This window comes from Lepidochelys olivacea, assembly GCF_965140295.1.
Source record: "Lepidochelys olivacea isolate rLepOli2 genome assembly, chromosome: 12".
In the NCBI taxonomy this organism is placed as follows: Eukaryota; Metazoa; Chordata; order Testudines; family Cheloniidae; genus Lepidochelys; species Lepidochelys olivacea.
Window position 1 is genome coordinate 10,961,586 of NC_140422.1, and position 13,597 is coordinate 10,975,182.

Genomic DNA, 13,597 nt, shown 5'->3' on the forward strand with positions numbered 1-13,597 from the left:
AGGGGAATAAAGAATATGAACTCCATATTCTCCAGCGCTAGACAGGATAGTTGCACAATCACAGAAGTTTGAAAAGCTGGTCAAAAAGCCTGGGATGAGATGAAGATTCCTGCCAGTTTAACGCAACACGACCTAACCCACTTCCTGGAACGTAACAGGACAACACTGCCTAAATGACCTTTAAATAACTCACTCATAGCTGAGACTAGATAGGCATAGCTTGTCTGAAGAAAAGTAAACATTGGTCCTTTACTGAAGAGAGTCTGAATAAGAGTATTACCCTCATGCCTGCTATTAAATATGCAGCCACATATGCAAGATTAGAAAATTCCATGGAACTATGATCTACCCTTACAGTAATGGGGCTGCTTGTATATGGACGTGGATGGTTTAGTGTTTTCTCTTTCTGTGCTTTTGCCTGTGATTGCTATGAATTTTGGATCAAATCTGTTTTCTTATACACAAATGTTTGTTTCAAGGGGTAGAAGAATGGAAAGCAGAAGATGTCATTGACTGACTGGCATGAATCACATGGGTTTGGGGTATGTGAGATTGGCTATGGAACCTGAAAGACAGACAGAGGTGGGAACCGTATCTGTGCTGATTCTTCCCATTGTTTCTATGTAACAGTCCCCGTTTATCATGAAATGCCCATGCTGCACTTTCTGTCCTAACAGACCCTGGGATTCTTGAATGCATCAAGAAGTAACTCCAGCTACAGATATGCCAGGCCATGCTTCTAGTGATTAAACAGCTCTGATATCTCTCACAAGGTCAACATGGTAGCTTGAACCCACCAGGTATCATTGCATCACTTGCTCTTTCTGCACCTTCTTTCCACTGGAGAGGATTGATCAAGAACCAGCAAATGGGCTGAATGTGCTGTTCTGGGAGCCTCTATATAGAATCATAGGATATCAGGGTTGGAAGGGACCTCAGGAGGTCATCTAGTCCAATACCCTGCTCAAAGCAGGACCAATCCCCAATTTTTGCCCCAGATCCCAAATGGCCCCCTCAGGGAATGAACTCACAACCCTGGGTTTAGTAGGCCAATGCTCAAACCACTGAGCTATCCCTCCCCCACAAATTCTCATATTTCCTCCTTTTTCCTCCAGGGGGTATAATGGCAACAGGAGAGTTCATGTTGGTGAGCCAGCCACTCACCAGTGCAAATTCTGTGAGAGTCACACCTACCATGCTGATTGGTGTCTTGGGGAGGAAGGGAACTTCCATTGGGCAGTAGTACCTGTAAATCACAGTAAAGCCTCCTCTGAGCAGTATTTATATCAGCTGTGCTAAGAGAAAAATTCTGTTTCTAGGCTGTGTGTTTGTGCTAGCAGTCTTTGAACAGAGTGGGCTCTATTGATATTTGTTATTGTTAAGCAGGGCTACACCTCATAGATTTAGAAATGGAGTCCCAAGTGTGTCAGAACTTCCATGTTGAGTGTGAGGCTGCTGTGAACCGCATGGTAAATATGGAGCTGTACGCTAGCTATGTCTACCTGTCCATGGTAAATGTGTGGTGATTTTTTTTTTTTTAATAAACACACATTCTTGTCTCATTATGCTCTAAGAGAGATGGGCTTCTTTTTCTAAAAGGCTTTTCCTTTTTCTTTTCTAAGTCTACTTTCCAAGTCCTAATTTCTAATGAATTCCAGTTGAGGATAGTATGTCGTTTGTGGGGCTACAGAGCCCTATCTGTATAAATCTGAATTGACTATGGAAAGACTAATGTGTTGTCTGCAGAATGATGTCATTTAGAGAGTTTATTCTTACAGGATTGAATGCAGGGAACTTAATACAGCTATCTGAGTGGGACTCAGCAAGTCTGGCTTTGATTCCTAGCTCTACCCTAAGCTCCCCTGTGATCTCTGGCCTGCCACCTAGTTCCCCTCTGTTTCCATTCCCTGTTCATCGAAGGGGATGAATGCTCCTTGACTGCACAGCTTGAAGCTCAAAGAGTGTTTCTTGCCAAGTACAGTGCCTTTCAACACAGTGGGCTGAAAACCGAGGTTAGGGTCTCTAGGTTGCTATTCTAGTCCAGATAAAATGTTAGAATCTTCTGTCTCTCTAGCCCAAGTCAGTAAACGTTGCATTTGCTATTCTTCAGTCCTACTACTTTGACTGTGATGCTGTGGCCCTGAGGCATATGGCTGAGTTCTTGAAAGAGCAGTCCCATGAGGAGAGGGAGCATGCTGAGAAACTCCTGAAATATCAGAATAAGCGAGGGGGGCTCCTTGTCCTGCAGGACATCAAGGTAAGCAACAAAGTAACATTGTGTCCCTAGAAGGGCTCCCATAAACTGGACTTCAGAGAATGGGGTTAGTAGCTGTGCTTGGGGTGTAGTACTAATTCTCTTCTCTAGGAGTAAGCGATAGGCCTTGCCCAGGCATTTCTAAGAGTGAACCCTGTAGCAAATTAGGGAGAGTTGCATGGTTCAGGAGCACCAGACCTTGGCCATCTTATGGTAAAGGGTGAGTATGGACATGGGTTGATATACATGAGCCTGTGTTAGCTAAAAGCACAGAACAGGCTTGCTTACCTGTGACCTGACCATCTACTCCCTCACTTCACAAGCAACAACTTTGTGTTCTATTTATAGAACATGAAAATCCAGGGATGCCTAGTGCTGTTAGCGGTGGGGTGGAAAGATGCCTTGGTTGTGAAACTACATCTCTACAGTGAGCACCCTGAGGTGTTTTGTTCTCCAACAGAAGCCAGAGCGGGATGAGTGGGGGAATAGCCTGGAGGCCCTGCAGCTGGAGAAGACTCTGAACCTGGACCTGCACAAGCTGGCTACTGAGAAAAATGACCCCCACGTGAGCGTGGTAGTGGAGAGAGTGAAGGCAGTAACTACATGCAGTGCTGCTTTGACAGAGGTTTGGAGGGGGGTGGGGGCGGGGTTTGCTTCTCCATCTGAAGCAGCCCTGAAACTGGGGATGTTTGTGGTAGGTAACAATGCATAGATCCAACATCATACGTTCTCAGAATGTTTAATTTCCTACCTTGGGCACAAAGTAGCCAGGCTTTGAACCTATACAAGATGCCCAGTGGAGAAATGACCTTCACCTGAGTGTGGTCAGGAGAATCATGCGCACATACCCTCTGGCTTGGAATACAGCATGTGCTCCTGCCCTCACCACTCAATGTGTAAAAGACAGTGAGTGGCATGTCAAATATTGCAGCATAGAAAGAGATTTGTTCTTGCTAGCCCTGTGTATAAAGGGGAGACTTAAACATGGAGAGGGTAAGGTGCTTACCTGTCCTTTGTGTCCCTTGAAAACTACTCCTCAAAGGGCCTCTCTAGCCCTTCCCAACCCCAGGGGAAAATGCCAGGTTGATGAGAAGCTGCGCTAGCTTCTGAATTTCTGCAACTATAGGGTTTTCATACCCTGGTCAGTAGTGAATACCCCCATTCTCAAGTGACATGAACCATTTACTGCACATGAAATTTGAGATAATCTCGTTACCAATAGCACTGTTCTCTAGCTATTTCTACCTGTACAGTGGCTTCTACACCATGTACAGTACTAGAGACTCTGAACTGTCCTATAGTTCATTGCTTCAACACCATTTCTCGGCACAATGCCCAAAATGGGGGTCACTAAATGCCCTATTGCATACGAGAGAGCAAGAGTGAGTCCATATACCCTAACCATCCTCTCTCCTCCTACAGCTGTGTGATTTCCTGGAGTCTGACTACCTGGAGGAGCAGGTGAAGGCCATTAAGCAGCTGGGAGACCACCTCACCAACCTGAAGTGCCTGGAAGTGCCTCAGAATGGCATGGGAGAGTACCTGTTTGACAAACACACCCTGGGGGAGAGCAGCTGAATGGCACAGCAGAGGCTTAGAATGCATTATGCTTTCCTGGAACCTTGTATCCAGGGCAAAGAATAGTTTGACAAATCCTTAAATGCTGAGAATAAAATTCTCTAATCCCTGAGCCTGGACTTGTCTTTGAATAACATAAGCCACTTAGTGTGAGCTTTTCCCCATAAGAAACAATCTGTGTTGGAGGCTATATTTCATGACTTGTAAAGTCTGATTATGCCAGGGGAGAAATTAGGGCTTGATTACATCACCCTAGGGGCAATCATGAAACTCTCTGCAATAGAGAAACCACCACACAATCTGGCTGTACTACAGTGGGTTTAAAGAGGTGATAGACTTACTAATGTAGCCAGGGGGTGAGAACTGAGCTGCCAGTACCTCCAGGTTGGTGCCAATAACCCAGCATCTTATAGACCTATCTAATTGTAAAAATTCCATGTGTAATGTATGCATTTTTTTTCTTTCCTCTGAATGCTTCACTAAAAACTAGCCTGAAGTCTTAGTTCTCTAAGTGGCTTGATTTACCCTGTAACAGTACACTTCACCATCTTAACTTTTATTCTGAATGCTCCTGCATGTCCTTACAGAATTAAAAAAAGGAAGCTGGGGATTGAAGGCAACATAACCTTGACCATGCACCTGTCTACTTCCCTTGTTTGTTCTGATATTTCTGGACCCTCTCAGCTGGCTCCCTGCCCTTATGAGGGAAACTGGGCCCCGTGCCTCAGGACCATGTCCTCACAATCAAAGTAATAAGACATGGGGAAAGGACGGGAGCTCTGTGGAAACAGTGTTCATTAGCTTGGGATGCAGAGACAGATTCTTATGTGTTAATTACATTAGAAGAACAAGAGAAGCCCAAACTTAGGTTAGGAGCCCATTATCTTTGACAGTTATTATCTGTTGCTACAGCATTCATAATGAGATAAATGTAGGGGAGACTTGTCATCTCTCTATCATCAAAAAATAAATCTTGCTACTCAAATGTAAACAAGCTTCCATTGTTAAAATAATGCATGAGTCTAGTGCCTCAGCATGAGAGGGGTGCAAGGGGCACTTGTTGGGAATATATCAGCATAATGCTGAGCAATGGAGAATAATAAAAGCAGTGCCTGGCATGTGGCAAGGATGAAGTAAATGTTGTGGGAAGCAGAGTGGTTGTAAGGGCCTTGAAGTTTCCGAGCAGAGGATGGGGCAGCCATGACTACACCTGAGACAATAGAAGCTTACCTGATGATGCTTCAACTTCTTGGCTCATAATAAGCTTTCAAAGCATTCCGTTGTGCTGCAGGCTCATATGGCAGGATATGACCCACTACTCCCTCTGTAACAGGAGAGGATTGGCCTGAACAGAATGTGTGACCTCATAAGTTGAATGACCAGTACCTCTTCTGGCTAGGCCCTTTGGACTCTTTAACAGATAATCAATATAAGCGTTTTTTCCCCGTACTGTAATTGGTGAGTCTACTTAGCTCTTCGGGAATGAAACTAGAATGACTCAACTAATCTGATCCTGTTCCACATCAAAAACTGGGAAGATGTGTGTTCTTTAAGCAGTTATATCGGGTGTCTCAAAGCTCACTGTAGCGGCAATGTGGCAGAGGGACTAGCGCTGAAGGAAACATCCACATGTATATCATACTTTTGATTTGCACAAAGTGATGGATGAGACAATGTGATCTATGCTTTCTTGTCCCTATCTTGACAGGAAGGTTTACTTACCTGTATTAAGGTGAGATAACGATTAGCCCTGGAAATGTTTCATGGCATAATGAGTTTCAGAAGTAAGCCTGCTACCCAAACATCCTCTGGGCAGGGTGATAGAGCAGGGGGCTAAAAAAAGCTGGAAGAACAACTTTGGCTACCTGGTTCTGGCTGATTAGGGGTCAGGTAATAAGGAAAATCTGTCCCAGCTCGGGCTGTTGTGGTTCTACTTAAAAGAGCATCAGGACTTCTGTAAAGTACACGGCAGTGTGCAGGCTGGGGTGTGTGAATTTCAGAACACCCCAAAGTGTTGAGTGCTAACTGCCCTTTTTGGATGCTGCCAGTGTGACCTAAAAGGTACCTAATTGATGTGAATACAGTCCTGCTTGAAAGAGGATTGTTAATGTGAACTAAATACCTTTTATTCACTCCAGTACTGTCCACGTGGGGGCAGTTAGCATGCGGGTGTGCTCTATAATTCACCTTACTCCCCCATAATATGCACTGCTGTGCGCTTTAGACAGTGGCACATGCTTTCCTTGCTTGTGAACAGACTGTCTGCCTTGCAGCATTAAATCCTAGTGTGAGTGCTGCTGGGGGTAAGATGAAGACAAGTCACAGACTGCACATCTAAATAGTAGTATCCATCTGAACATCAAGAATTAGAAACAAGCCTTCTGCTGAATGACGGGAACTTGCTGTGTTAGTTGTGGTGCTCGGAGATAATAGTGGATTTCAGCTACAGCTCTAAAGAGATGGGTCTCCAAGGCAGCCTAACAATCACAGGTGTCATGCAAAGCTTCTGGCATCCAAGAAGCTCTGACAATCAAAAGCAGAATTCCTAGAACTCATTAAGCCATATGCACTGTAGGCATTATCGCCCCAGAGTCCCCATTCCAGCTGCTTCTCTTCAGAGCAGGGGCTTGAGGGGAATCACACTTGTTTGCTGCTTTCTCCACAGTAGCTCAAATCTCCTGGTCAGTGGAAACAAAAACACCAGGGAGGGAGGGATCTGACCATGCTAGTGGAGGAAAACATCCACAAAGCTCAGCAACTCTACATTGTTTCAGAGCAGCAGATGCCCAATTGCCGAGTCATGCTGTGCTGATTGGTTCCTTGATGGGGAAGGGATTTCCATTGGGTGGCAGAAGCTACCCTTCACACCCACACCATGCTCCAGACAGTATTAAAACCAGCTGTGAGGTAAACACTTTCTATGTCTTCTCGGGGGGGGTTATTTCAGTAGGGTGGGGGCAGGGCTTGGTGAGCGTTCAGCTTTTGTTATCCTTTCTTCTGTGAAGTGCTGTAATGGAGTCTCAGGTACGCCAGAACTTCCACCGGGAGGGTGAGGCTGCTATCAACTGCATTGTGAATTTGGAGCTGCGTGCTAGCTATGTCTTCATGTCCATGGTGAGTCAGAGGCTTTCTTAAGAACTTTTTTTCTGTTTTCTGCTTCAACTGTTACTCCAAATACTACAACAAAGTCCTGTGAAACTTTTTTGAGGTAGCTGAGGCTTTTTGATTATAGAATTATAAATGCTTACTCAGAGATTGTAGTAACTCACCTGGTTGCTTTGGCAGAGATGGAGTTGAACAAGAGCCCTGGGGAAATCTGAGAGTACAATAGAGAATGCTTCAGAGGTGGGACTAAAACTCTGCTAACTCTATACTATTGCTATTGGATTACACATGTATGTGGCATTTAAGGACTGTGTGGACTGAGTTCTACACTAGCAAAGATCTTTAATATCTCATTGCCTGGCTGGGTGTATCAATCTTGTACTTCTTCCCAGTCTTGCTACTTTGACCGTGATGATGTGGCCCTGAGGCACATTGCTCAGTTCCTGATGGAGCAGTCCTATGAGCATAAGGAGCATGCAGAGAAGTTCCTGCAATACCAGAACAAGCGAGGGGGACGCATTGTCCTGCAGGATGTAGAGGTGAGGGGGTGGGGTACACAATCTCTTCAATGTAGTCTCTGATCTATAAGATGCCCTGGGGAGGGACTACTGAACTCAAAGCTCCTGTATTGTGGGGAAAAGGTTCAAATTCTGCTTGGCACCATACACTTCTGCTTTGTGTAACAACTTCCCATAGATGGATACACTCGACCAAGTCAGGTAGGTGATGGGCTCGACCTGCTTACTATGCAGGGTGTAACCTATGGACTGGGGACTAGAATGCTTGTGATCCCTCTTCTATCTAGCCACAGGCATGAGAGGTATAGTGAGGGAATAAGCTTGGAGAGCTGCTGCTTAGTACTAACCTGTCCTAGTGGGTGAGCTCAATTGGCTGTAAATGTCTTGAAATCACACACAATGTGCCTCTTTCAGAGTTGCAGTATTGGTGTTGACTTCTAGTAGCAAAGGGAATAATGACCTACGTTGCAAAGGGACTATTGGCATACTGGCCATAACAATACTAGAGAAAAGAAGAGCAGCAGGGCAGATTTCCTCACTAGGGCCTAAAAGTTAGCAGAGCTAGAGCAGGTATGGGTTGTGACTAACCTTTTTGGTGGCTATTTAACAGAAGCCAGAGCGGGACAAGTGGGGGAACAGCCTGGAGGTCCTGCAGCATGCTCTGCAGCTGGAGAAGACCTTGAACTATGCCCTGCTGGACCTGCACAAGGTGGCTACAGAGCAGAATGATCCTCATGTGAGTATAAGTTGGCAGGAGAAACGGGGGCTGCAGTCAGCAAAGTTCAGAATGGAAGTTAATGGAAACTCAGATCAAAAATATCTTCCTGGTTTGGGGGGAAAACAGGGCTTTGGTAAAGGGACACTTTTTTTTTTCCAGGAAAGTTACAACTGTTAAGTTTTGAAGTTGTCAAATCTTATCTTTTTACCTTCTGAACCACTTTATTTCAAACATTTTTTTTGTCTTCTCTCCCTTTCTGGCCACACAGTGTGACAGAATGAAGTGTTTAAGTTCCCTAGTTTTCTTCCTTCACTTTCCACTCCAACTTCTAAAATAGCTTCCAGCTCTCCAGAAGCTATTTTCCCTCCCTCCTTTGAGACCACAGAGGGGCACTAATTGGGGTGGGAATTAATATGGGGTTATATCTGTAGCAGATTGAAAGGGTGGCTTTAGCCCCTAAGTGAGGGCCTAGTTCATGCCACTATATGTGGCAGTGTTTTCCGCCTCTTTACTACACTTAATTAGTCTGAGCCCTGAAATAAATGCTTTCTGAATTAAGCAGCAAAATATCAATGGCCAGCAATTCTCATGGATAGGCTCTAGCTACTGCAAAACATTCTCTCATAGTCACAGTTGTTCCTCATTAGAGTGAAAGTGGCCCAAGGAGTTCCTGGACCTAGCTGGAAAGGAATAACAGGAGGGGAGCCCTCCTGAAAAAGGCAATGGCTAGCTAAATGGAAAGCCCTAAACTGAGGGGGCAAACATGTAAAAGTCAATGCAGTATAAAACCGGCAGAAAGGTGAGCATGGAGAACTAAAATGGGAGGTAGCAAAACATTTATTTAGAAATAGTGTAATGTCTGTACCTATGTCCTTTACAGTGATCTTAACCTCCTGCCATGCAATAAATGAGTGACACACACTAGGATATTTCCTGCCTACGTTGTACAGAATGTTCCTGGTTGAATGCAAAGACTATCACCAGTATGAAATCCTGTAATACTTCTCCATTGTATGTATTGTTTAATGATGACTTGGGGTTGATGTAGGGGATCTGATTCCATGTAAACCGCCATTGAGGTGTTACACTTTTATGCTTCAAACTTTAAGAAAGAGCAACCTTTCTTCTTAGTCCCAGGATTCTCCAGGTCACTCATTCGGCCAGCTCATACATAGCATGTACAGTTAGTAAGTTAAGATTTGTTAGACTAAATGTCAAGTAATCCGCCATCTTTCTACTAAGCACATAGGAGTTGGAATGAGTCTTCCTGTTGTCACTTTCTGCAGCTCTGTGACTTCCTGGAGTCTGACTACCTGGAGGAGCAGGTGAAGGCCATCAAGCAGCTGGGAGACCACCTCACCAACCTGAAGCGCCTGGGAGCGCCCCAGAACGGCATGGGAGAGTACCTGTTCGACAAGCTCACCCTGGGGCACAGCAGCTGAAGTCTGCACTGAGAGCTGCAATGTCCAATTGAATATATTACCCTTCCCATTAACCAGTACATCTTTTGATTGGTTAAGTGCTGACAATAAAACTTAATCTAGGATCTGTGTGGTGTGATTTTTTTTTTTCGTGTATGCAATGGGATTTTGGACACATGGTGACCACCTGTCCTGGAACAAACAGGAAAGAATGATAGGATTCATCTAGTAGACTGAACTGGCTATTTTGGGTGCTAAGAAAAGGCATTTGAAGTGGGTAGAGGCAACATACAGTAATTCCCATGGTCTGTGCACCAGGGAGAGAAGCCTTTTGTCTGCTAGCAACACATTCCTCAACACATTTCAAATCTTCTACCTGAAACTCAACTTCAGAGGGCCCAAAGTTAGACATCTGGGTAAAGATAACAGTGATCTGGACCTCCTGTTCTAAGGCTCTATTCTTATTTCTTCCTTCTATTCTTACCTCCCTCCTCTCCTCCCCCCAGCTCATGTGACTACTTCTCTTCCAAATAATTTTCTAATTATGTTGAGAGAGGGGCTGACAAATTAGTTATCCTCCAAATGGAGCGTTTCTCACTGATGACAAACCCTTTGGCCTCTACCCAGAACTAACTACAGGGGATTCTCCTGTTGCTGAACTACTTCAACTCTCCTTCCCTTCCTGCAACTAGGGCTGGAATATATGTGGAGGCATTTGAACAAAAGCAGTAGTGGGTGACCCCAATATGTCTTTCTTGCACAGGTGCACTGAAGCATTTTCACCTCCACAGGGAGGAAAATGGGGGGGGGGGGAGGGATGAGTGGCTGTTTCTGCATAGGGATAATGGAAAAGGTGACCCAGTGTCTCTTATTATATTAGAGAAGAAAATTGTGACTTGCAGGAAGGAGTGAAATGGAGATCATGCAGGGCTTCCAATTGTGGTTGCTTGACATTAGAGGGTTACAATACTAGCAAAGCTACTGTGGCAGGCAAATAATCACCTGACAATGACTAATGTGTATATAACTTCACCCATTTGTTCCTGGAAACATCTTAATTCCTCCTCCTGAGCTGTTGTATGTATCTTCAGCAACTGGCAGATATATAACTCTGAAGCTATGCTAGTTCACACCAGCTGAGGTTCTGGCCTCCTGCAAGTTCTTTACAGTTGGTGGTAGAAATTTCATCTTTGCCAAGAATTGGTTAAGCTTATCTTGTAAAAGCGATAATTGGAGCTGGCCAGGAAAGGGCATTTCCATCCTGTGTGGAATTTTGGGTCTTTGAAAAGTTGTTCTGTGCTGAATGTAAACCAACTTAGGATGTGTTTTCTTGTCTTCTACAGTCCATCGGGGGCTTTCCAGTCCTCTTCCTCTTCTGTAGCTGAGAATCAGTTCTGTCTTGTCTTATACTATTTTGGCTAAACATCTTCCTTCCAGTTGCTTTGCTGCAGCAGAATTCTCTATGGTGTCTGGAGACCATGAAATGGGAGATGAGGAACTAAGATGGTGATATGCTTAAGAATAAGCCCCTTCTATGGCAGCTGTGTCTGACTTCTTTGGGAATGTGGACAAGTGGCTTACTATCTCCTTGCCACGGTGAACAGCCTTCAAACTAGAGAACTTTGTTCTCAACTGTGGTTGTGAGAAGGGATGTTCACTAATGATACTAGTTAGCTCAAACATACAAGTGCCAACATGCAAAAGCCTGAGGGTTTTCCTCTGGGAGGACAGAGGGACAAAGATCCCATAACTTAGCATGACAGCATAGCTCACCACTGTAGGTTATGTGTACTGAAATGCAATGGTGCCTATCCTAGATGGAACAAACCCATCTTCTAACCTTTCTTTCCTTTTCTGGCTGCAGCTGTGTGACTACCTGGAGGAGCAGGTAAAGGCTATCAGGCAGCTGGGAGACCACCTCACCAACCTGAAGCACCCGGGAGTGCCCCAGAATGGCATGGGAGAGTACCTGTTTGACAAGCTCACCTCTAGGCCTTCACAGACAAGGTGTAGCAACCTAGGGCCAAGTGCTAACAATAAAACGTTCTATGCATCCAGTATCCTGTATCTTTGATTTGGTCAAGATGACAATTCCTCTTCTGCACACTCTGTGCAGATGAGATGACTGTTATTCTGGGCCATGGCAGTAGGATCCTACTGAGGGAGAGTAGCTGAACAATGCACATGGGAGACTCTCCTTTACTAGCATAGTAAAGCTGGGTTGATGGTCATCCAAGTGCTGAGAATAAAATGTATTAACCTGTTGAAATCTCTAAGGTGTCTTTCTTTCTGGGGGGTGTGGGATGGGAATCACAGGGAACATGGTGGAGGTTGAGGAAGGCTGCTATTGGAAAGGCTTAGCCTAGATATACATCCCATGTGTGCTCTCCTGGGGGAGGGCTCGGCGGTTGTATTATGTCTAATGTAATTTCATTCTGGGTATTGTAGGAAATCGACCAACTACACTAACTCACACCTAGTGTGATATCCTTTATGCCAGGTCTAGGGCTAAAGGCTCTACAATGTCACTTTGTGGGTTGAAGGACAGAACTTCCATCCAGTCCCACATTCAGCTGTGTAGAAGCTGGGGGTAAGAGGAGTGCGCTAATGAGTAGTATCGCTATCTGACACATGGAAGAGGTGTGTGTGTGTGGGGGGGAACCAAAGAGCTGGCTTAGAGAAGTGACTGGAGATAGTGCACCCCCTGGCAGGGGGACCTTGGCTTACAATTCTTATTGCTCAGCTTCCACTGGGAAGGGAAAATCTGGTGACGTAACTAGAACGAGTCACAGATCAATGAAGGGAAATCTATTAATGCCCTGATTTCAGAACTGTTGTGAAGCCACTTTCTGCTCAATGCTGTACCCTCAACACCAGTGCCTTCTAGGACATTGGATGGTGCTAACCAACTGCACCATAGAATCATAGAATCATAGAATACTAGGGTTGGAAGGGACCTCAGGAGGTCATCTAGTCCAACCCCCTGCTCAAAAGCAGGACCCATCCCCAATTAAATCATCCCAGCCAGGACTTTGTCAAGCCTGACCTTAAAAACTTCTAAGGAAGGAGATTCCACCACCTCCCTAGGCAACGCATTCCAGTGTTTCACCACCCTCCTAGTGAAAAAGTTTTTTCTAATATCCAACCTAAACCTCCCCCACTGCAACTTGAAAGACCACTCTGTCTTTTTCTGGAACTAGCATGATCCTCCCTAGCAATATAGCCACGAGCACTGAGGTTGCTGATTTTTGTGATGCTGTGTGAAAATAAAAACAAGTGACAAAATACAGCTTCTGGAAAAATGTTCAATACACTCAGGCACTGAACCGGGGTGTGTGTGTGTGGAGGGGAATGAAAACTTGCAATTTGTGTGAAACAAGGGTCAAAAAATAAGCACTCATCAAACTGTTTTATGCAACTTTTCTTTTGTTTACATTCACACTAAAGCTTCCTAAAAAAGTGAAAAGGATAAAGCTGAAATAATGTGTTTTGAACCTTCAGAATGAATTGTTTCAATAATGTCCCATTCAAATATGAAGGAAATTGATATCTTCCCAATATCTACCTCTTGCTTTTGTCCAATCAGGATTTTGTAACTGAAAAATTAAGTTACAAGAGGTGGGACCTTCTCTAGGTCTAAAGCTAGATTGCTGGGGAAGGACTAATAGTACTTCTGTCTGCTTCTGTGTAGGCATCAGGACCATATCGTCCTTGGTTTCTTAGCATTCAGGAGTGGAGGGGAGCTGACCACCGAGGGAGAAGCATCTCTTGCTGCATCCCTACCTCCTATGTCTGACATGAGGGATGTGGCAACAGTCCTGCCCTGCCAACTCATGCTTCCAGCAGCTAAAATGAATGCTCCTGAGGAAAAATTAACCAAATTTTCTGTCAGTCTTGTTGCCTCTGCTCTTAAGGTTCCTTGCTGAATTTGCTTTGGGACACTTCCTCGCAGACCCCACAGAGTTTTCAGTCCTCTGTGTCGTGACTGCAGGGGAAAAGCAAC

General features: G+C 44.8%; 1 protein-coding gene across 1 annotated transcript; it reads left to right on the forward strand.

Annotated features, from left to right (window-relative positions):
• Positions 1-1,409: 1,409 nt before the first annotated feature.
• LOC311528900 (uncharacterized protein) lies at positions 1,410-9,663 on the forward strand (the record flags this gene model as incomplete). Its single annotated transcript, XM_084644395.1, has 9 exons — positions 1,410-1,511; positions 2,075-2,257; positions 2,715-2,849; positions 3,677-3,829; positions 6,717-6,739; positions 6,838-6,946; positions 7,330-7,476; positions 8,066-8,191; positions 9,460-9,663. 9 exons carry the CDS (start codon positions 1,410-1,412, stop codon positions 9,613-9,615), a joined length of 1,134 nt encoding a protein of 377 aa, XP_084500521.1. The 3' UTR covers positions 9,616-9,663.
• Positions 9,664-13,597: the final 3,934 nt, after the last annotated feature.